The 24,365-nt window shown below is 44.9% G+C and overlaps 1 protein-coding gene across 1 annotated transcript; it reads left to right on the forward strand.

Moving 5' to 3' along the window:
- The first annotated feature begins 10 nt into the window (after positions 1-10).
- Positions 11-22,389, forward strand: ZNF512 (zinc finger protein 512). The gene is made up of 15 exons (XM_050330889.1): positions 11-159; positions 3,004-3,062; positions 4,469-4,677; positions 6,072-6,161; positions 6,905-6,991; positions 9,689-9,772; positions 10,962-11,086; positions 11,452-11,538; positions 13,191-13,289; positions 13,665-13,832; positions 14,468-14,662; positions 15,324-15,425; positions 16,946-17,008; positions 17,512-17,610; positions 18,079-22,389. The coding sequence occupies exons 1-15, from the start codon at positions 139-141 to the stop codon at positions 18,400-18,402; spliced, it is 1,812 nt and encodes a 603-aa protein (XP_050186846.1). The 5' UTR covers positions 11-138; the 3' UTR covers positions 18,403-22,389.
- Positions 22,390-24,365: the final 1,976 nt, after the last annotated feature.

Here is a 24,365-nt window from a genome sequence, read left to right on the forward strand (position 1 = left end):
GGCGCGGCGGGGCCTGGGGCGGGCGGCAGCACCGCGGCGGCGCTCGGGACGGCCGCGCCGCTCGGGAGGGCCGGCCGGAAGCGGCGAGCGGGATCGCGCGGGCGGGCGCAGCGCTGACGTGGCGGCGGCACCGGCACCATGCGGGGCGGCGGTGACTCGGTGAGTGCCTGCGGTTCTCCCGCAGGGGCCGCCGCCGGCTGCCTCGGAGAGTGCGGCCGGGCCGCGGGCCAGGGGCTGCCGCGAGATGGGCTCCGCCGCCAGGATGGCGGGAGCGGGCCGGCGCCCCCGAGGGTCTCGCTGGGCCCGGCTCTGGAGGGAGAGCGGCCCGGCCTGGCGCGAGGAGCGGCCCCGCTCTGTTCGCGGGCGGGCGGCGAGCGGGACCCGCTCCGGGCTGCCGGGGAGCGGCGGCGGCAGCGGCCCCTGTCCGCCCCAAGGCCGGGCCGCCCGGCCGGGCTCTGCTCGGCTCGGGGCTGACGCGGACTCGCAGCAGGGCGCTGCTGGTGCCAGGGCTCGCGCTGGGGCCCAAAGGCCTTCGCTGCAGGACAGTGCAGTTCAGGGAGCGTGCGGGTGGCGGTGGCAACGTGGCGCTGGACACTGAGCCCTCCCGCGCGTCCCGGGGACACTCGGGGCCCGCAGGACGCCCGGGGCTCCCACTGGCACCTCAGGACCCGCAGTTCCCGTGTTAGAATCCTCCCGTCGGGCAGTTCCTGTGCTGGGCTTAAGCACCGTCTGCCTGGGCTGGATGCTGGAGAGCAGCCCGTCTTCAGCAGCAACCGTGATCCAGCGCACTGGAAGGGCCCACAGCCCGAGGGCAGGCAGAGATCGCCACTCTCCAGCTTTCAGGCTCTGAGTCGCTGTTTCTCTTCCTCACCTGTGTAGGGGAGGTGGCTTTTTTGTTTTCCTTTTGTCCAGCCCTTGGGCATTCCTGCATATGTATTAGGTCTCTCTTAAGTGGAAAGTACACAGTATAAATGAAAAAACTTTCAGAACTGAATTTAAACACCAGTTTCTGTAGGTGTTTCCTTCATGGTTGCTGCTATCAGCTTCTCAGAAAGGAATGTCTGACAGATCGTCTGTACTCTCCTTTTTTATTGCAGATCCTTAACTGCCTCCAAAGTTCTGTGTACTAATCTTCACTTTTATGCAAATTTTTTTAGTTCTAAAAATCCCATGAATCTTAAAACATGTGCCACATTTCGGTCAATTTGGCTTTTCTAATGGTAGAATAGACCAGCTAATTTCAGCAGACTCTGCCTGCCTGTTTCTTCATTTTTATTGTTGTAACTTCATAGCCCTGATTTTTTCTGTCTGCTCCTCAGTGAGATTTCTCCACATTTCTCATTTCCATAACCTTTCCACGAGGAGCCTCTGGGGCTGGAGGCCCAAGGAGAGTCTGACACTCCATAGACACAGTTTTAAAAATTCCTCTAAATGTTTGTGTCAGTGCATGCTACTGAATTTGCTCGCTGGCAGTTGGAGTGTTGATCACATGCATCGCCTTTTTCCATAAAGAAGACATGTAATTTAGCAATATTTTCTTTTTCTTTTTTTTTTTTTTTTTATTCTTTTATTTTTGTTCTTCCAGTTTCTTAACCAGTTCATGTACATGGCAAAATACTACCTCTGTTCAGTAAATTACAGTTTCGGTTTTCATATGGTTCCATTGAGCAATGATTTTTAGTTTTTTAGTCTGTATAACCAAGATTTTTGTCCTGGGTTTCCAAATCAAGAATGACATTGAGTCATTATTAGCATTTGGAAGAATCTGATGATTAAATGCAAAGGGCAGCAGTGAATGGGGTGACATCAGATTGGCAACCTGTCACTGTTTTAAATTTAAACATAAATTAAAAAAAAAATAAAAATAAAACAAAAAATAACTGGGAGGGGCTGTTGACTCCCTCGAAGGCAGGGAAGCCCCACAGAGAGACCTCAACAAATTAGAGGGCTGGGCAATCTGAGGGCACTTTGTGTGTTCAGCTGGAGGAGACTGAGGGGAGACCTCATTGCAGTTACAACTTTCTTGGGAGGGGCAGGCACTGAGCTGTGCTCTGTGGGGACCAGGGACAGGACTCCAGGGAACGGCTGGAGCTGTTCCGGGAAGGTTTAGGTTGGATATTAGAAAAAGGTTCTTCACCCGGAGGGTGGTTGATCACTGGAACGGGCTCCCCAGGGCAGTGGGCACAGCACCAAGGCTGAGAGAGTTCAAGAGGCATTTGGAAAATATTCTCGGGCACATGGTGTGACTCTTGGGGAATGTCCTGTGCAGGCCTAGGAGTTGGACTCAATGATCCTTGTGGGTCCCTTCCAACTCGGCATATTCTGGGATTCTGGGAAACGATTGTCCACGCACTAGGAGCAACATAGAGCAAATAAGTTGTTCGCACTGAATTGGGAATGTGCATTTAGATAGGTCTATTAAATTACATGTCTTAATAGGAGCGTAACAAGTGGTAAGTGACAAAAAAAATCTTTGTTAAATAAGAAGGAGTCTGTGATGTGGATAAAGTGAACATCGGTGCAGCTGATGGAGTGTGGCAAAGTGAGATCAATGAAAAGAGCATGAAGGAGACTAGAGACAACATTTTTGGCAACATCCATGGTAAATGCAAGAATTAATTAAGGAAAAAATAAGCACTGTGTAAAAACTAACAAGTTAGGATCTAAAATGTCATCGTGTGATAGTCTAAGCAGAAAGTATGTGTGGCTGAATGTACTGGAGACAAAGAGCACTTCACCATGTGACACTGGAAGAGGAGGAATTGGCTTTCATATGAGAAGGGTGGAAGGGCTCATCCCTTCCAGTTCTAATTTAATTCCAGTTCTAATTCAGATGGATTTAGAAATATTAAGCACTTCCACTGTTGTGGAAAACAGTGGTTTCCTTTTCGAAGGATGGTATATACACATCTTCGATGTGCAGGTGATTGTGTTTGACTGGAAAGTTAAACATGCTGAAAGAAGACAATGATGATGCTCATGTGAATTGTTCTGTTTTGTTAGAATGCCAGAACTGGACATCACAGACAGCAGAAGGTCAAGAAGTCCTTGGAAAATAAAAAGTATGTGAATATTTCTTGTCTAGTTTGACTGAGGGCAAGAAAAAAACGAAGAGATTCTTACTGAAAAACTGTATCTGGTCTTTATATAACATTGTGAATTTTAAGAGCTGCAGCAGTTTTAGTTTGTGTGATATGAGTCTCAACTGACTCTGCTGTTTGGTTTATGGGAAAAGTGCTTTTCTGACACTTCAGTGTGTTTGTTTGGGTTTTTTTAAGGATTTTAATACTGTGAAGATAAATATTTTAAGTCCAAGGCCACATGGTCTTTCAAAATCTATATATTTTGGGTGTGATTGTAACTGAAAGGCTTTAATTTGAGAATTCGTCTCCCCATGCTTCTGCATTACCTCCTTAAATATAGTATATATTGATCTGACCTGGTACTGTCAGTGTCCCCCACTTAGTAATTCCTGAATTGATGGGTTAAAAGGTGAGCTCCACAGCTCAGGGAGAGTATTAATTGAATGGCCACCACAGTCATCACTCAAGTGATCTACTTATTTCAGTTTGTGAATTGTAGTAGCAAAGTGTTTCTGTTCTCTATTCTTTTGTCTTTACATTAATGGTATTTGCCCAGAGAATAGATACTCTGTGTTTCTTTACCACCTCATCAGTTTGCTGTTATGTACAGGAGTATAAATGTCCAGGCATGTCAAACCTGAGAAATATTTGAGAACAGTGAAACAAAGTTCTGTTTGATGTCTAGGAAAAAAATTCAATGCCACTGATTAATCTGAATTAGTCTTAATGTAGTTTGATTTGTGGGATATACTAGAAGGTTGTCTTCATTGCTGAAAAGTCTTGCTAGTTAAAATTCTTACTAGCATTAAGGCTTGTAATGGTGTAGTGACAGCCTTGACTCTGAGAACAGAGACTGAAGGAGATCTTGCCCTTTGTGGGATGAAAAATGTCTCTTTTGTAATGATGAGTTGCAGAAAAATTCTTATATTCTACATTGGTTGCTTAAAGATAAATGCATATTTTTAAATTGCGATTCACTTATGCCTGCTTCTAAAGTCGAAGGTTTGAGGTAGAAGGAATGTTTTTTCTGCTCCTCTGGAGCACTTACTAATGTCATTATCTAAAAGATGTACTTTAAAAAAATACCTTAAAGGTGTACTTTAGATTAAATTTAGATTATTAAAAAATACTTTAAAGATGTATTTTTTAAAGTACATAAAGATGTACTTAAAAAAAAAAAACAAAAACATTGAAGATGGTTTATCTTGGTGGTATTTTTCAGTTCCCAAAACACAGGAGATTCAATGAACTATGGGATGAATTTTTAGAATACTTGGGAAGATGAAAGGGGTGTTGTCTTTCAAGTTATTGTGATTGTGTGTGTGTATATGTCTGTATACAGATATGCGTTCATATACATAGGATTTCAACTTGGTGTTTTCCAGGTCTAAGCAATTTGAGGAGGTGGAAACTACTGCTCTGGGAGTGAACAGGAACTGTGATGACACAGGGAGCAACATTTCTTCTGCCTCACCGAAGGGCCCAGTGAATGGGAGCAGAGAGTCCAGAAGCAAGCGGACCATTCGCAGACCTGCTTACTGGCTGGAAATGAGAGGAGTGAAAAACAGTGTAAGCAAATCTCCAGGAAAAAAAGGTACTTATCACTGTTGGTTCAATATAAAATGTTCTCTCTGGTTCTTTTGTGAGAGATTAGTTTGCTTCTGAAAGATATGCTGCAGTTCAACCACAAATTCCAAGTTTCTTAGTGCTGCTCATGTATTAGAAGAAATTAACTTCTTCCGCTGCAGAAATATGGGTACAGTTGTCTGACATTACACAGTTCCTTTTGAGTGACTTGTCTATTAAAACTGATGATTCTGTGGCTAAACTCAATTTTATCTGTAGAAGAAGTATGTGAAAGAGTTATGCCAATCATGTCAGAAAAATGCTTTGAGAGATTTGAAAATAGAACCATCAACACTGATGTGCCAAAGGGGACCATTCAGCAGTAGCTGGGATTAGACACAGCTTTTGTGTTTTGTAGGCTGTTATTTTTTAAGGGTGTCTTTATTTCTTTTATTTCCTTCTGTCATTTATGATTTTCTGACTGGGAGTTGGGTCTTAAGTTGTTGTAGTATCATTCAGATTTCCTGGCCTAGGAGCTGTTTTCCAAACTTACTGTATGGCAGAGAGCCAAAACTTTGATCTGTTTTATTATTCATTCTTCTTATCTCTAAGTCAGAATCTGTATTCCATCCTGTTGCGGGGAGAGGCAAATCTGGTAGCTTGACAGAAACAAGATTGCTGCAGCTCCAGACCCCCAGGTCCAGCTGGTGGTGAGACTGAGCTTGTATCCTTGTAGGAATAAACGCAGACATAAAACATACATATACAGCAGCCACACAGATCAGCATTCACACAGACAGCACCAACAGCCTCCATCCTGTTCCCTCTCTGGCTGATCAGGATGAAGATGTGTTAGTGAGAGAAAAAGAAGGATATAAAAAAGTACATATAAAACAAGTACACATATATATGTGTATGTTTGTGTGTGCACACATGTGCAATGTGGATCTCTCCTGCAGCTGGACTTAAACGCTCAGTCTGCTCAGTACCTGGCCTTTGGATCCCGGTCTCCTCAGTTGCTGGTACATGGAGGTACTAGCCCCTGAGGCCCGCAGAGCTGTGCCAGGGGCGGGTGTAGACCTCGTTACAGACAGACTCACTCACAGAGTGGAGGTGAGGTTTTTATGACGTAACCTAGCACCTTCAGGGTCTCATCCCAAGGAGGCTTATTTTCCCAGACCATGCTGTGGCACTGCTTCTTCCGTATCTTCTGCGTCAGAGAATTGCAGGCTGTGGAGTGCCTAAATGTTGCTAAGTTAGAAGACTCTAACTCAATAGTTAGAGTCTAACTCACTGGTGTCCAAGTGCCTTACAAGAACTACTCTTTTTTTTAATCAAGTATTGAATCCAAGGGTAAGCTGGGGCAGCGTAGACTCAAAGGTTGAATACTGAGTCTGAAGCGTTTCTGTTCTTACTTATCAGGAGAAGTACTATTGAAAGGCAAGAGGAAATCTGAGCAAGGGGAAGGTGAAGATGTTGAAGAGTCTCCCAAGAAGAAGCAAAAACTTTGTGGTAATACAAATAACTTCTAATTCCTAACTACAAGCCTCCAGGTACTTCACACTTCTTTGCCCAAATGTCATCTTCTACAGTCTTCAAACTTTATTTTGAATTCTGGACTTTTTGTTCTAGGAGACTGTTGACTAGTGTCTGCTTTATGGTGAGAGATGATTGTTCTAATTTTAGTCTGTCTTAGAAGTCCAGCAAAGGGAGGGAGGAAGGCAAACAGGGGAAGTGTAGGCTTGGCTGCATCATTTCAGTTTCCCAAAAGATTATAGACTAAATAATCAGACAGATTACTTGTAAACATCTGGAGATTAGTGAGTAGATGACGACAGCAATATGGGTTTGTTAAGAAATCAAACCCAAACACTTTTCTTTTGCCACAGAGACGGAGGGGAGAAGTGCTTGATATCATAGGTCTTTCGTTCCTTCAAAAGGTTTGTCAATCAGTGGTTAGGTGCAAAAGGAGGTGTACAAGTGGTGAAAGTAGGAGCAGGTGACACAGGAGAAGTGTACATTTGCTGTCCAGTCATGCACGGATGAGATTAGGAAAGCCAAGGCCAACCTGTAGTTGAATCTTGGAAGGCATGTGAAAGGCAACAAGAAAGGGTTCTACAAGAACATGAACAGCAAAGGGAAGACTGGGGAAGCATGAGTGCGCTGCTCAGCAGAGCAGGAGAGCTGGTGACAAAGGACATGGAAAAAGCTGAGGTACTCAATGCTTCCTGTGCTTCAATCTTTATCTGTTACAGGAATCCTTCAGGAATCCCAAGAGCCTGAGACCAGACAGAGGGAAAGTCTGGAACAAGGAAGCCTTACACTCAGCAAAGGAGGACAAGGTTAGAGCACTTAAACTGGATTTATCAAATCATTTGCTGGCAGCCCTGGTTAAGGGGGATGGTCCCAGAGGGCTGGAGATCAGCCAGTGTGACACCCATCTACAGGAAGGGTCAGAAGGAGGATCCAGGGAACTACAGGCCTGTTGCTCTGATCTTAGTGTCAGGGAAGGTCATGGAGCAGATTATCTTGGGTACCATTATGTGGCACATCTGGGACAACCTGGTGATCAGGCCCAGACAGCATAGGTTTAGGAAAGGCAGGTCCTGCTTGACTAACCTGATGTGACAGGTTAAATAACCTGCTTGACTAACCTTCTGTGACAAGGTGATGCACTTCATAGATAAGGGAAAGACTGTGGACGTTATTTACCTGGACTTTATTAGACACCATTTCCCACATCATTCTTCTGGAGATGCTCATGGAGATGCAAACTGGCTACTCATGGCTTGGACAGGGACGCTCTTTGCTGGGTAGAAGGCTGGATGGACGGCCAGGCCCAGAGAGTCGTGGGGAATGGAGTGACATCCAGCTGGGGCTGGTCACCAGTGCTGTCCCCAGGGCTCAGGATTGGTCCAATGCGGTTTGATATCTTTATTGATGATCTGGACAAGGGGATTGAGTGCACCTTCAGCGAGTTCACAGATAACACCAAGAGGGCTCTGCAGAGGGATCTCAACAGGCTGGATCAATGGGCTGAGACTAACAGTGTGAGGTTCAATAAGGTAAGGTGCCGGGTCCTGCCCTTGAATCACCACAACTCCATGCAGCACTACAGGTTTGTGGCAGAGTGGTTGGAAAAGGACCTTGAGATATTGGTCAGCAGTAACTCAACATGATCCCAGGTGTGCCCAGGTGGGCATGAGGCCAGTGGCCCCTGGGCTGTCCCAACACTGCTGTGGCAGGAGAGCCAGGGCAGTGCCCATTCCTGTGCTGGCACTGCTGGGGCACCTCCAGTGCTGGGGCAGTTCTGGGCCCCTCAGACAAGAAACACATTGAAGGGCTGGAGTGTGTCCAGGGAAGGGAATGGAGCTGGGGGAGGGGCTGGAGCAGCTTGGGGGGGGGGCTCAGCCTGGAGAAAAGGAGGCTCAGGGGGGACCTTCTCACTCTCTGCAACTCCCTGACAGGAGTGGGGAGCCAGGGGGGATCGGACTCTGCTCCCAGGGAACAAGGGACAGGATGAGAGGGAACGGCATCAAGTTGCACCAGGCTTAGATGTGATATTTGGAACAGTTTTTTCCCCAAAAGGGCTGTCCAGGCCTGGCACAGCTGCCCAGGGCAGTGAAGGAGCCCTCATCCTTGGGCTTGAAAGCGGTGTGGATGAGGCACTTGGGGACATGGATTAGTGGTGGCCTTGGCAGTGCTGGGGAATAGTGGTCTTAAAGGGATTTTCCAACCTAAACAATTTATGATTCTAAGTCCCGTGGGGCCTGACAGGTTGCACTGAATGCTGAGAGCTGGCTGATGCCATCGTGAGGCCACTCTTGGCTGTCTTTGAAAGGTCGTGGTGACTGGGAGAGGTTCCTGAAGACTGGAAGAGAGCAAATATCACCCGTATCTTCAAGGACAGAAAGAAGGAAGATCTGGGGAACTACAGACCAGGCAACTTCACCACAGTTCCTGGGAAGGTGATGGAGAGATTCATCCTGGAAAGCATTTCCAAACACATGAAGGACAAGATGGGGATTTGAAGTAGTCAACATGGATTCGTGCTGGGCAAATCCTGTTTAATCAACCTGATAGCCATCTACAGTGAGGTCACTAGTGAAATAGTAGTATAAATTGATGGTTCTTTGTCACTGTAGAAGTGGAATCTGTCCCTAGATTCAGTTCTAACTATTGATTTTGTCACCAAGGACTTGAAACTATGTAGGCAGCACAAAGCTGAAAGAGGTGGCAAGTGTATCAGAGAAAAGGCTGAAAGTGAAAGTAGTCTTGAGATTAGGGAAACAATAAAAATAGAACAGAGAAGAGTGTGTAAAATTAAAGATTCTGTAGTTTGAGAAGAAATGCTATCATAGCTGTAAACCAAAGAACAGCCTCCCAGGAGTCAGTGCTTCAGAAGAGGATTTGAGATTTATAACAGATCAAAAGCTGAATAGGGAGCAGCAGTGTCATACTTGTTTTTAAAAAGGCAGATGTTAGACTGAGAACTTTGAGAGGAATATAGAGTTCTCAGACATGTGAAGTAATTCTGTTGCTCTACTGCAGGGTCACACATAGAGTGCTGTTTCCAGCAGCAGGCACTTCAGTTCAGGAAATGTGTGGTCCAGCTGAAGAGGTCAGGGAGATGAGAGTAAAAGGCATAACCCATGAGAAAATACTGAAACAGTAAGAGTTGAATCAGTAGAGAAATGGGACTTTCCGCTTGGTTGTCATTAGATGGGCTCAGTCAAACTGTGCACAGAGGATGTTTCAGTGTGAAGAGTTCCAATCTCCTGAGCTAGGTGTATGAAAAACCATACACCTACAAATATCTGGATGGGACTAATGCCTACCACTGTAAATAGCCATGGATTTAGAAGGGGAGTAGGAAACATAATCTTGAAATTCCTTTAAAAAAAAAAAATTGAACATTTCTGAATGAGTAACTTTGAGACAGCAAGCTAAATAGCAACCTTCCAGCAAAAAGATCTGCTTTTTTGTAACAAAACTAGCAGAACTAAGTCTTCTGGCCTGTTCTGTTTGTGTTAAAACAGGAGAAAAACAGCAAGCTGGAAGAAAACAAAACTCCAAAAGGAAAGGCCACTGTGTTCAGAAAGAGACAGAAACCTATGGCACAGGTAAGAACAAGAGACAGTTGCTCAGAATTGTTTGTAAAACAGCTGTGATTCTAGGATTTGAATCTGAGCAACAGCTTGTGTTTCTGGTGTTTGGTTCTTTGCTTTACTGTTGACAAGGAAGAGCTGGCTGCTGTCCTTCTGGCACCATGTCAGTACTGCAGAGCAGGACTGGAGGGACCGCACGCTGCCTGAGTGTAGTTCCACATGCTTTTGCCACTGCATAATGGATCAATGAATGGGGAATCATTTTTTTGAACTGAAGAAAAACCTGTTAAGATAGTTGCATTTAAAAACTCATAAAAATATCTATATTTTTTACTCAGCAGAATATGTTTGCAGGAAAAGGTCTGTAGCTGTTGCTGCCAGATCACCTTTTCCAGGAACCAGAGAGTCAAGCAGTCTGTCCTAGAAAAATAAAACTAGCCTTGACTCAGTGAGTGGAGACACTCAGTATCTGTAGTTCACAGCACTCATTAAACACCCCAGTTTTTTGCCAAGTGCTGTTTGATTCACAAACTTTTTGCTCCAGCCACCTGTGGAGGAACAGCCTTGGGCTGTTATTACTGGGAAAAGAGGAAAGCCTTTGAATCTTGTAATGGTATGAATTCAGGCGGATGGTGCTAAGACACTTTCTTCCCAGAACCAATTTCAGTAATTTATAATCCTTGTGGATTATGCCAAACTTTTGCTTGGCATTTCACAAAGAGGCCAGGAACTGGAAACCATGCCACACAGGGTGCTTTTCCCTGGCTGTTGACCTGGTGGTGCAGCTAAACATTCATAAAGATCCAGTTAGTAGAGAGAAACCATGGACTTTGCCTGAGACTGTTCAGTCACATCTGTGACTGCTTTTAGTGGGAAAACCCTTTTGCCAAAAGACAAGCTTACTCAGCATGCTAAAGTAATTGTGTAACAGAAATGAACAAATGAAAAATCTACCAGACAAGTGGAAGAACACTCCTAACAAGGGACTGGTAGGATTAAAGAGTTTTGTAAAATGCTCTTCCAGAAGGAGTGATGTATGCCTTGTCACATGACATACTTAAAGCTGCAGATGAGCTCCACCTACTGAAGCGTAACTGAGTTTGGTAGCATGTGACCTATTTCTTTCTAGAGTTCATTGTGCACATTGAAGGGAAAAAAAAAAATCTTGTGTTAACAGTTACATTCCAAATGGTGTGTTTGACAGGTAGTATGGAAGAGCAGTGGTCTTTGGAGATTCAGGACAAAGGCCGAGTTACCTGTCCCACATGCCGGGCTGTGGTGAGAAAGACTGTAGAAGGACTGAAGAAACATATGGCAAACTGCAGGCAGGTAAGAACACGAGAGATGAGCAATCGTTTCTTTACTGCTCTTTAGCTTACCAATAGAAATGCCTGCACACTGTTTTGTGTTGAATTTAAAACCAGTTTCATCTCATCATCATGTCCCTAAGCAAGAGTCCTTTATATATCTGTAAGAGGCTGTGCTTGGTGCTTCTTGCCCAGCCTTTTGCTGGAGGTTTATGGTAGTGACCAAAGGTGTAACTATTTCATTGTTCCACTAAATTTTAGACTCTGTAAAATCTGTTCTTAGAGGGCAGTTACTAGGTCCAAATAAATGTTATGCTCTCCTTCTCCCTTTCCCCAAAGTTTCCCACTGCTTTGATTAATTTCCGCAGTGTCCTTTTTTATTTCTAGGAAATGTTCACGTGTCATCAATGCGGGAAGCAGCTGAAGTCTTCAGCAGGGATGAAATACCATGTCATGGCAGACCATAACAATCAGGTAACACAACTGCTGTGCATCTGAAACTCCTACAGGAAGAACAGGCTTTTGTTCCTTCCCTGGTGCACACACAGAAACAGAACATGAGGTGTTTTTTTTTTTCAAATGTTGTAGCTATTCAAATCATCTGCCTATTATTTTTCCTGTGAGACTTGATATCTGAAAAACAGTAAAGTAGGGATGCCATATCGTAAAAAGAGGGGATGAGTTTCTCTTGTGGCTGGTAATAAGTCACGCATAAAAGGCATTCTCACTCAGAAAGGAAAAGATTGCTCATTAGGCTGCAGTTTTCAGTCCTTTGCTAGAAAGCAGGAGGTGTTGTTTTTTTTTTTACATCCAGAGCAGAGCAGACTAGATTTGAGTTCTTTACAACTTCAAAGGTAGAAGAGAAGAACTAGAAATTAATTCTTGTCTCTCTTTACTGTAAAAATACTAATGCTACAAACTACTTTTCCTCTTTGCTATTACTTTAAAGAAGGCAGTGTCTCCTGTTGTAGTAGTGAAGAATTAGAACTTTTGAAACAGTCGTTTGAAAGTTTAGATAAGGTTCAGATAATTCACAACTGTAATTTTTTATACAGTTTGCAGTACTACAGTTTCTGAACCTACAGCTGTATTAGTAAATGGTACAGGCCAGGGATCATATTCTGCATCTGAGGATTAGGTCTGTTGCTCAGTTCTAACTTTCTATTCAGTCTAAGTGTAATACTGGGTAGTGTAAGAAATAATATACAATAACCATCAGAGGAGAGAATGAAGAGCTTGAGCTGTAGTTTAGCACAGATGAATAAGTGTTACAAGCAGGCTTTAGTCAGGCTAAGTGGAAATACTAGGGTGAGTAAATGTTAAAGATGCATGATTTTCAGTCAGTTTACTCCTTTTAAAGATAATTCAGGTTTGGTTTAATCCCAGCCAGCAGCAAAGCCCCATGCAGCCATGAGCTCACTCCTCCACCTGCAGGATGGGGAAGATAATTAAAGAGTAAAAGTGACAAAACTCACGGGCTGAGATAAAAACAGTTCAATTGGTAAAGCAAAAGCCATGTACACAAGCAACGCAAAACAGGGAATTCATTCACCACTAGCCACAGGCACACAGGTGTTCAGCCGCCTCCAGGACCACGGGACTCCATCCCACGTCATAATGGCTTGGGACAACCAATGACATCGCTTCAAACACTGCTCCCCTTCCTCCTTACCCCAGTTTTATGTGCTGGGCATCATACCATGTGGTCTGGAATATCGTTGTGGCCAGCTGGGGTCAGCTGTTCCAGCTGTGTCCCTTCCGCTGCTTATGCACCCCTAGGCCGCTCACTGTCAGGGAGGTATGAGAAGCAGAAAAGACCTTGATGCTGTGCAATTGCTGCTCGGCACTGACAAAACCATTTCTACACTATCAGCCCTATTCTCAGCACAGATTCGAAACAGCCCCATACCAGGTGCTGCAAAGAAAACTCCATCCCAGCTGAAACTAGAACAGATATGGAAAGTGATCATTATAATAAATGCACGTCCATAAAATCTTAAGTTGCAGAGATTTAATTATTTTAGAAGCTTTCCTTCAGTAGAGTGTTTAGTAGTGAATTCCCTGTGAGAAGAACTGTAAATGGTGAGTATCATGTGTTTTCCATTCATTTTTCTGCTGTGCTTTAGCCAGTTGTGAAGGAGGGAGAGGAAGTGGATGAGCAGCTTGAGCGAGATCGCCTTCGGAAGGTTTTGAAGTGTATGGGAAAACTGAAGTGTACAAGGGAGGTAAGCTGCATTGTGCAAAGTGTGAATTAAACAGCAGTGGAGGCATGAACATAGAACAGGAGAGTGCTGTTGGGTATGCTTTGGTGCTGGCCAAAGCAAGATTTGTTTCAAGATCACAGCGATGCTTTTAGGACAGAGTGGCATAGAATCATAGAATAATTTGGATTAAAAGAGACCTTTAATGGTCACTTCAATGCCAATTCTTTGTTGCAGATTTTTTCTGTCTGAATAGACTAACATTAAAGTTTTCTACCTGCTTGTCTCTGTTCTGTCAGGAAAAGTGGTAGTACTTTGGTCAGTAAACTGTGTATACACTGGCCTTGTGGTCACTTGGAGAACGATATTCTTCCATGTATCTTTCTTCTGTGTTGACAGGGCTGCACAGGCACCTTCACTAGCATAATGGGATACCTGTATCATGTTAAAAAATGTGGGAAGGCTGCTTCCGAGCTGGAAAAAATGGCTATGAAGTGCCATCACTGTGAAAAAGCATACAGATCAAAGGCAGGACTTGTCTACCACCTCCGCTCTAAGCATGGGCCGGTGAGTGCATCTGCCCTGGTTATCAGGGGGCTGTGGGAGGACCTCAGACTTGAGACACACGTAAGCTTTTTTTTGTTCTTCTACTACTTTGGTGGGTAATTAACAGATCAAAAACCTTTGCATTTTCCTGTCTCTCTGGAGTACTTTGTCCTTTATACTTTCCTTCTACCAGCAGCTGTTGCTTTTCTGTGACTAGGATGAAGCTTTTAATAGTAAATTGGTGTGGCAGCAGTAAACTTTCCCTGACCTGACTTTTGCTCCATGGAAGAGTGATGCTAACATAACTTGTGAGATGCTTTTCTTTTGCTCTTAAAAAACCCACCATTGGAGCAGAACAGGCAGTGCTGTGCTTGTTGTCTGTGAGGGTTTTACAGTGAATGATGGGATACCTTTAAGACCAGTGACTGCATGAAACTTTCTGCTTGAACCTCACCACTGTGACCCCACTGTGACCCCCCTGAGCACATCTGGGGCTCTGTCTCACTAGTGGGATGCACTTCTGTCCTACATCTGTGACAGTGAACCACAGTTGCTGCAGCATTTTTATGAGGAATTGTTCAGAATATTCCCAGTGTTTAGTGTAACTGAAATAGGAACTAGTGTAGGAGGCTCATCTTTTTTGGCCTTCATTGCAGGTCACTTTCCTCCATGAGGAGAGTAGAACAGGGAACCTGATAGAAACGAAACAGGAACAAAACAACACAGGCAGAGTTCAGAGGAGATCTGCAAAGGTGGCAATCTACTATCTCCATGAACTGGCTGGAGAAGAGCTGGCCAAAGAGTGGCCCAAAAGGAAAGTTCTGCAGGACTTGATTCCAGATGACCGGAAGGTACAAGGCCTTAAAAATGTTTTATAGATTTGAGTTTTTACCTTCATGTCAGATGAGTCTTGTACTGGCTCCTGTCCAGTGTTTAGTGGTCCATGGAAAGCAGTGTATGTTGTGGGAGGGATTTGGTTTTGCTCTCTCTCATCTTAGATTACAGTACTGGTGCAGCAGCAATTACTGTGGTGTGTTTTGTCCAGGCAGGCTGTAATGACTGTAAAATCCTATTGCTGGAATTTTCAGTGGACACAAGGAACATGGGCATGATGTTGCTCATAAGTCGTAGGCTGCAGATCACTCCGACTGTGCTGTGATATTTCTACTTCAGCATTTCAGACTTCAGAATTTCCAGGATCATCTTTTAGGCTGCAAAGGAAACCTGAGGGAAAATGATGCTTTATGATTTCAGTGGGATAAGTACATTTAGAGGAATTGTTGTAGTCAAGGCTATGGGAAGTTTCAGATTCTGGTATTGGGGGGGGGGGGTTCCAGTTTCAGTTATGTTTCTAGGCAACCAGTGAGACAGGAAAACATTGGTTATTGAGATTTTGACAACTAGAGTAGAAGAAATAGCACTTCTGTCTCACAGTCTGGGAGAGGAAGAGGCATACCTGGCACTCTGTGTAGCCAGCATTGCTTCCAGCTCTCGATTCTGTCTCTATCTCAGCTGAAATACACTCGTCCTGGACTGCCCACGTTTAGTCAAGATGTGCTGTGCAAATGGAAAGCAGAGATAAAAATGTACCGAAGAGTCCACTGCCCAAATCAGGTAACCCTTAAGTGTTTCTGAAGCCTCAAAGGGGACAGATTTCAGGTCTCTGAGCCAACAGGCTTTCCACAACCTCGAAACTGCAGTTTGTCTCTCTATGGGAGACAAATCCTGCTCCATCTCAATATGATTGTTTAGTATAAACGCGACACTTGGGGATGTCAGGGCATGCTCTTTTTGCCCTTTGTATCCAAATGCCCTGTGAATGATCTTTTGGGAGTGTGTGCATTCACTTCAGAGCCAGTAAGCCAGTGTCAAACTGGTACAGCTTTTGCATCCAGCTGGGAGCTGGTCCATATGGAGGTTTGAGCATTGGAAAAAATGACAGGCCCCTGCCTTTCTAGCTAAATCTAACTGTAGAAGGGAGGAGTAGAGGGACTTTGTCTGGCACAACACTTAAGCTTTCTTCATTCCATTAGACCAGCTCTAGGCCCCATCCAGCCTGGCCTTGGACACTTCCAGGAATGGGCCAATCACAGCTTCTCTGAGCAACCTGTGCCAGGGCCTCATCACCCTCACAGGGAAGAATTTCTTCCCCATATCCCATCTAACCCTGCCCTCTGGCAGTGGGGAAACCATCCCCCCTTCTCCTGGCACTCCAAGCCCTTGTCCAAAGTCCCTCTCCAGTTCTCTTGGAGCCCTCTAGGCACTGGAAGGCTTAGTTTTTTACAAAACCATGCAGTAATCACCAGTCAGATCCCATGAGAACAAATGGCCCAGCTGGTGGAGGTGATGGTGGATGTGACTCTGTGATGCATGCTGTCGGAGAGCCAAAGGTCAGTGACAACTGCCCTCTGGGTTTGGTGTAGGGATGATGCCTTCCCCTTGCCCTACCCCACCCCAGCACTCTCTTCCCAATTATTAGGCTTGCATCCTTTCCAAGTATCAGAATTGCAGCACTATGTTGTGTGTGGAGCTGTCTCCAGAGAGCTGCTGTCCTGTATCACCAACCAGTAACTCAGTAGCTTGTCTTGCTCGTGCCTCCTGTTCAAGGACCTGGGCTGAGGGCTGAGCACAGTCTGGTACCCTAAGACTGATGCCTGAAACTCCCCATGGGACAGGCCTGTAAAGCTGCCCTTGAACTGAGACTGGCGATGTTGAGTGCTGTGCCCCTACTCTGTGCCACTAGAGACATAAGCAGCATGGGAGAGAGTACCTGCTCCTGTCTTGCACCTACCCCTCTTCTTTGTTTGAAATTGATCTCTGTTGCACTTTAGGCAAAAAGCAAACTTTCATTTTAGTCAAGCCTTTGATAGAGAGTGAGTGTAACTGTCACAGGAGTCTCTTTATTACGTCCAAAGGTGCTCAGAAACTGGAAAAACAAATATTAAGTTTACTGAAAACTTAACTCTTTCAATGGCCTTTTTGCCAGAAGCTTTCTGGCTTTGTAGGACTCCCTATCTCCCTTCCTTTACCTCTCTTAGCCCTTTTGGAATTATCTTCCAAACAATAAGACCTTGTGTAGGAAGTAGTGATTTCTTACTAGAATGTTGCTGATATGCTTTTTTTTATTGTTTCAGGGTTGTGAATCTGTGTACGGCAGCGTCTCAGGACTCAAATCTCACCTCGGCACATGTACCTTGGTTGGTAGCCTTCCTGTAACAGCCCTACTGTCCCTGTCCTTCTGATATATTGTTCAAGCTGTTGTCCTGCCATCTGCTAATCTGAGATCCTCACAAGTTCATAAAATCACAGAATGGTTTGGGTTGGAAGGGACCTTAAAGATCACCTCATTCCAACCCCAATTTGAGTGCTCCCCTATGTGCTAAGGAGGCTGCCATGGCAAACACCGCTTGGAAGCACCTTAATGGCATCCCTTGCAATGAAACGGCTGTCCTACCTGTAGATGCACAGCTGCAAGAGCTGTTTATCCAGATGCAGTGCTGGAGACCTTATGACATGTGCTTTGTGGGCACAGCGGGTCAATCATGTCAGTGTTCCTGGAGCTAAAGCTTTGTCTGGTATGAATGAGAGTTTCTAGTTTTAATTGGGTTCTATCTGAGCAAGATTCAAATGCAATATAGAGTTGTATCAGCTTCCTGGTCAGCAATAGTTGATGGGTTTTTTTGTTTTGTTTTGATGCCAGGGAGACTTTGTGGCTGGTAAATACAAGTGTCTGCTGTGTGAGAAGGAGTTCATTTCAGAGAGTGGGGTCAAGTACCACATCAACTCTGTGCATGCTGAGGTAAGGCAGGTGGAGTGGAACTTCAGACCCCAGGCTGTTGCAGGTGGGGAGAGTGTCTTGGAAAGGAAAAGCTCGGGGAGTGCCCTGTTTTATTTCTTTCCTTATTTAGTGTTGGGAACAGGATCCTAGACTGGAGTGGCCTTTGCTTAAACACAGCTGGTCTTATGTTCTGGGGAGCAGCTCTTGTGTTATGTCACATGCCTTGTCCCAGGCTGCTGCTGCTCACTTCAGCTCCACAGCACTTTCCAAGCCTTTAACCAGGCAATTGCCAAATCAAATCTGCATCCTTGAGACAGAGTGACACTTGAGACACATCAAAGAACACAGTGTTGTTAGGCAGCTGCCTTTCCAGATCTCACACTTCAGGAAAACTTGTCCCACAAGACAACTTTATTATAAGCCCTGATAGGCTTTATTTGGTATTTCCACCACCATCAGTACCAACCTGTTGCCTTCTAAACCCTGCAGGACTGGTTTGATATGAACACAATGACCACCAAAAGCTTTGAGAAGCTAATGAAAATCCGCCAAAGGGAAGAGCAGAGGAAGCAACGGAAGAAACGTCCTTTGACCAGGGGCAAAAAGAAGAAAGCTGGGACCCTGGCTACCAAGATGCTCCCCACTGCTGGAGTTGAAAAAATGAGGAAAAATAAGAGAGGTCGTCCACGGCGGGTGGACAATGAGAGTGCGAGCAGTGAGGAAGGGGCACCCCAAGTTGCACAGAGAGCTGAATTTCCGAAAACCAGCCGCAAGCGAAGTCGAAGCAAATCCCTAGAAGATGAGAAGGTGTAATTCTAAAGCTTTTCAATTACAAGCCCCACTTCTGTCCAGCTCATAACTCACAGCACTAATATAAGCAACTGGATGTCTTTGGGACTTGTGACTCAATTCTACTCGGTGACTTTGATATTGAAACTTTTGCCTCTGCTCAGTTGAGGGATTCAAACCAAAGCTGTGGTGCAGGGGCTGCCTCTTCTGGTGTAGCTCCCTTGGACAGTGGCACTAGCAGTGTGCCCGGTGTGATTCCTGCTCTGGTTACATCCCAGTCTCGGATTGGTCACATTAGTTGCTTGTTTAGTGGTTTCCAGTACAGCAGATGTCTGTTTTGTCATTTTCCTCAGATGGGTGAGATCAGGGTTCTTTTTCAGCTGTTCTCTCCATAAGGGACTGACTAGCACAATGTTTAGGTCTCTTCAAGGGGGAAATCCTTTGTTGCACACAATGCACACAAACTAAGCAGTGCTGTACAGAATGCAAAGGCTTTGGCTTGCCCTATCACTGTCCTGTCGTCAGCAAGGCTGCCACAAAAGAGCAGAGACCTTCCCAGTGTCTGCTGTAGCCTGTTGCACAAGGCTGTAATTCATGCACTGGTGTTTAGGCTCAGCACCAAACAGCAGCAGATGAGCACAGGTCTGCTTGGAAGGGATGGAACATCATTATTACCCTTGTCAGGTGCCCACTGTTCCGCTGGCATCTGTCTGCTATAATGCTGGGCATTAAAGATACGTAGAGAGTCTTCTAGTGCAGTGAGGAATAATTGCTCTCCAGCCCTTTAGAGATTCACTGGCCTTTCAGAGTCCCCAGTAAGTAATATCTTGAGATGGCCTTTGTGTGCCCTCTGAAGCCAACTTGTTTCAGACTCACCTGAGAAATGTACTCTAAGTCAATGCATACCTGCATGAGCAGCCTGCTAATGCTGGAACCAGGTTCCATGGAGCTGCCTTGCCAACGTGTGGTTCTTTGTTGTGCCCGTGCTTCCACAGTGTCCTTTTTTGCTACACTGCATATGCCACCTCCATTGTCTTAGATCACCTGTTTCTTTTCAGTACCACTTCCTCTGTGCTAATGAGGTATATTAGCAGTGGCTTCCCTGTGTAGAAGAGGCTAATAGAAGAAGGATCATCATTTTAAGTCATGTGTTGGCATTAACTCTGTATCATAAGGAATAATATCTTCCTGTGCTCCATAAATCATAGAATCATAGAGTGTTAAGGGATTGGAATGGACCTTAAAAATCATTTTATCTCCACCCACCCCAGCATGGTCAGGGACACCTCCCACTAGACTAGGTTGCTCAAGGCCTTATCCAGCCTGGCTTTGAACACTTTCAGGGTTGGGGCATCCACAGCCTCCCTGGGCAACCTGTTCCACTGTCTAAATGCAGCAGATGTCATAGAAGCTACCAAGAAGCAGCAGCACAGGCAGTGCTATTCTTTTTCAAAGAATGGATTCTCTAGAATTTCTGTTATCCAAAGACCCACTGTACCAGGAAATTGCAAAATGTGCACTGTCTGACAAAGTTGCTGCTGCTGAAATTCACAGAGAAGCAGGAAGCAGGTTTGTACATGTGTATTATTACCAGCATGATCACAGTGGCCCTTACGGGGGGGAGTGCTGTATGGCCGGGGTGGTCTCTAGAACTGCCTTTGGAACCAGATGCCACTGTGTTCAAGTGCTGCCCTGAAAGCAGACATGGCTGGACTCCGCAGGATGTGTAAGGTCTGCAGTGAGATGGGCAAGATCAGACGACAACAAAATAAAATGTCACCAGAATGCGGTTTCTTGTCTCTTTGGTGTGCGGTGGTCTTGGAACCGAACCTCCCTGCACAACCCACCCCACCCTGCCCCCGGGTTGTCCTGCATGCTGTGGTGCTGTTTGATTGTCTGCAGTTTCTCCTCAGAACTCCACGCATCCGTACTTTGAGCAAACATTCACTACTTTCCCACCCAGTACAATAAAGCTAGGAATTAAAGTAGGTTTTTCTTAGTGAATTTCAGTCTAGACTCCTATTTCCTGTCATTTGTAAGTGACTGACAAGGCCTCTCTAGACATGGATAATTCATGACCACCGGGATTTTGTAGTTAATTCAGTCACATATTCTCCTGCGTAATGTGGCATTTGGAAGAAAATCATTCTCCGACAATCCATCCGAGTCCATCAGCATTCCAACAGATTGTTTGCCGGATTGGCTCAGGCTGGTGTGAGGGGATGACATTGCTGTGCAGGACAGCCCGCTGCTTGTGAGGAGTGAGATCTGTCCAGGAGCACCTGTGTCCTGCCAGAGGGAGGCTAAGGCAGAGACCCAGGGAGACTGTGGCTATGATCCACTGCTCTGAGGACAAGCGATAAGTTACCAGAATCCCCTCCCTCATCTGCTGCCCAAGCTGTGGGAGATGCAGCCCAGGACACAGGGGTTTCTGGGCTGCTAGGGCATGTGGCCAGGTGATGTCCAATTTCGTTATCCCTAGGTCCTTGTCCGTCAGGCTGCTCTCTATCCATGGATTCCCCAGGTTCCTCTGGGTGACATCCTTTCCCTCCAGCAAATCAACGCCCCACGCAGCTTGGATGAAGACATTACATAAAGTGGGTAACACAGACACTGGAGGAAGACTGTCCACTGACCCAGCAAACTGGGCCTTGCTCTTACCAAAGAGATCCAACTCTGAGGGAGTCAGAAGTGATAAAAGGGACCAGCTAGTCACTCAATACTTGTTGCAGTGATTAATTGCACTAGAAATGCTGTGTCTTCTCATTTGAACTTGTTTTAATTTCAGCCTCTGTATCTGCCTGTACCACTCAGTTCTGGTAACTGAAATAATTTTATGGTATCAGAAATTTCTTCTTGCATATTTGTAGTCATAATTAACTCCATACATAATTTGCTGTATGAGCTTGAGAGGCTTGCTAGTCTCAGTCAAAAGAGGTTTTTCTCTTTTTCAATTTTTTTTTAATTGTTTATTGTTCTTTGCTGGCATTTTATATATTGATTGGTGCATTTTTGGCTTTTTAAGTCCAGAGACAGGAACCAGTTGCAGTATTCCGTAGCAATCTGGTTTATGTAAAATACAATGATAACATTGCTCTGCTCTCAGCAACCTCTTTTTGTCCTCCGCTCTCTCACTACACCACTTATATTCAGTTTTACCCTCTTAAATGCATTCTTCAGTTGTTCTGAAAATGCCTCTGGAGACCCATTTCTGTTGTTCCTAGAAACTCAAGTTAACAGGGTTTAAGGACCGCCACGATGAACTCATTCTGAAACACTGTGATGTACTGGAAGTGCTGAGGCCTGGACAAGAGGCCCTGACCCAGAGTTGACCTATAAGTGAACCTTCCAATCTAATGTTATATTTGGCCATGTATCTGCTTATTAGCCAAAATTCTGTATAACCCTTAGTAAAATATATAAGACTACACCTGTGTAAACATCTGTGCTTGTTATTAAGATATATTGCTATTTGCTTATTAGTGAAGATTTGCATCTGTTAATGAGATGTGAAGGTATCTACCTGTATTTAGAGACTAGTCAAGGCCACGGAAGTAGATAACTGGCCTCGTTCGACAGTAGATGGTCCAAACTGACTCCCTTGATTTCCTTTGAGCCCTGGCCAGGCTTTAGGTGAAAACCAAGGAATGAAGAGAGCCAGATATTTTCCACACTGAATAGTGACATCAGCTTGGTTGTTTACCAGTAAAAAAGCTGGACCCTCTCACAGCACAGAGAGAGCCCTCACCTGCGAATGGACGCGGTGCACAGGATTTCCCAGTTCCTGGGAGGGGTTCCCCAGCCCTTTGCTGCGCTCGGGGCTCCCCAGCGGATGATGCCGATTGTGGTAATGTATTAAAGGGTAACTGGTGAGGTGTCTTTCTTAATCACTATAGACACTCTATAGTGATGATTAGGTGCATTGCTAAGCTTGTCTTTTTATAATTCTTTGCTTCTTTTGTAATTTTTTGCTGTGTTGCACTGTAGTAAATTTATACAGTTATTTTTAAAGTTGGTGTCTCTGTTTCTTGTACTGACCCTTGTCCCCTGGCAAAACAGTACTTCACAGAATTACTCTAGCAGATGCCTTAATAACTGTATGTTCTGTAGAGCAACTTTTCCAGAAAGCTTGGTTACATAATCAATCTTTTCATTCTTTAATTTATCATCAGCTTTAATCTGCAGATTTTCTTTGCAATTGTTATATAATTTCATTAACATTCTTGATAAAGATGCCAAATAGCTGCAGACTCTGGGATTCTCTAGGACAAATCCTTATTTACAGTTATTTAATAACAAGCATTTAATGTGTTCCAGTGATGTTTGTTAACACATGGGGCCAAGAACAGGCCTTACAGAAATTTATGATGTCAACAGCTACTCTTACTAACATGGACTTGTAATTAATTTTAAAATAATGTTTACAGAAAACTGTTCTCTATGAAACCACATTGGTCAGTTCTTACTTACGATGTCCTTTAATGTCAATGGTTGGTGTGTCTGGGAGATATCAAAGTGATAAGCTGTACTTACACATCACACAGCTTGTAATTTTTAAAATACGGGCACAGTAGTTTTGCTTTGGGGTGTTGGGTTTTTGGGGTTTGTGGGTTTGGTTTTGGTTTTTTGAAGAGGAGAGAGAATACATTGTGGTTTTGGAGTTGTTTGGTGGTTTTGTTTTTTCTTAATCCTCAAGGATTTCCCCATTTTTCCAAGAATTGTTAAAAGTCATTAATAATTCAATAATTTTCGGGAAAGTACTTGCCATCCTTCCCTGCAAATTATGCAGTGCTGTAGCTTTAGAGATGTTTAAGCTGTTTTAATAATGAATTAAGAAGAAGAAGAATGTCCAAGAAAACGGAGCTGTTCTGTCAAGAGGAAACTGTGAAATAGGGTGCACCTTATGCAGAAACATCCACTGCAGTTTGTCATTCCTGCCTGCATGGAAAAGGGTGATGCTGAGCATGGCACCTGAGAATGAAATCAATGTACACCATGCAGTCAGCTCTATCGCTGTGTCGGGGTGGGGTACATCCCATTTGGTTTGGCATTCTCCTTTGGTAAGGGCACCACATCTGTGCCAGGCAAGCTCTTTCACTGCTTTGCTTCCCTTGCAGTGACATTACACGTAAGTGGGGTGTTTCCCTGTGCAGCTGCAGCTGTTTGGGAGCCTGGGACCAGCTCCTGGAGCAGTCTGGTCCTCGGTGCTTGCTCAGTGACCTCCATGGCGAGTGGAGGGTTAATGTCACACTGGGATGTTGTGTGACTGTGATGCTGATAATGAAACCAGCACTAAGCATGATGCTATTTCTCGAAGTGTTGCTTGACTCTGAAGGCTCTCTGTCTTCAAAATTAAGTAGGTCAATCTCATAATTAAAATACAGCAGGATTGACAATGGCATTGGGGGTTGGTGGTTATATTGGGAAGCTCTGCTGAGACATTAATTAGTACAGTGTCCCTTTTTATGCATGTTGTATCAGGTCCAAAACCCCATCTGAATTGTGCTCAAAGGTCGTCTAAATCAGAGGCTTTTGATTTCAAGTTGCATTTCAGAAGGTAACAAAAGCCAGGTAGTTATTCTTCAAACATAGCCTGCATTGAGCCACAGAGCCACCATAATCAGGACACAGTTCCAGTGATTGCTTGGGGAGACAGAGCCAAATTAAAGGTTAGGAAAATCACAGCCAGTGCTGTCAGCTTTCCCTCCAGCTCTTCCGCAAGGCCAGGGAGGCTCTTGTTCCTCTGCATGCTGCAGCAGGGTCCAGTCCCTGGATGTGCTGGGGTGGACAGAAGGGCCTGTCCCTCACCTGCCCTGGGCTGGCCCTGCTCCCTCTGGGGCAGCTACGGCCCAGGGCACTGCCACAGCCAGTCAGTGTTCCCTGCTGGCCTGGGCAAGGACAGGTGGTGCCTGTGGTGCCATTTTTGTGGACAGCTGCTTCACCTCATGGAAAGCAGAGAGTAGTCCATGCAGCAATAAGGGTTATAG

The sequence above is a fragment of the Myiozetetes cayanensis genome, unplaced genomic scaffold (genome assembly GCF_022539395.1).
Source record: "Myiozetetes cayanensis isolate MyiCay16 unplaced genomic scaffold, myiCay2020 scf45, whole genome shotgun sequence".
NCBI lineage: Eukaryota > Metazoa > Chordata > Aves > Passeriformes > Tyrannidae > Myiozetetes > Myiozetetes cayanensis.

Excerpts from the sequence above, each read along its gene's own strand:
- ZNF512 (XM_050330889.1), top strand. The coding sequence starts at position 139 with ATGCGGGGCGGCGGTGACTCG. Across the intron at positions 11,539-13,190 it reads TGGCAGACCATAACAATCAG|CCAGTTGTGAAGGAGGGAGA; the intron begins GTAACACAACTG and ends GCTGTGCTTTAG. Across the intron at positions 14,663-15,323 it reads TGATTCCAGATGACCGGAAG|CTGAAATACACTCGTCCTGG; the intron begins GTACAAGGCCTT and ends TCTCTATCTCAG.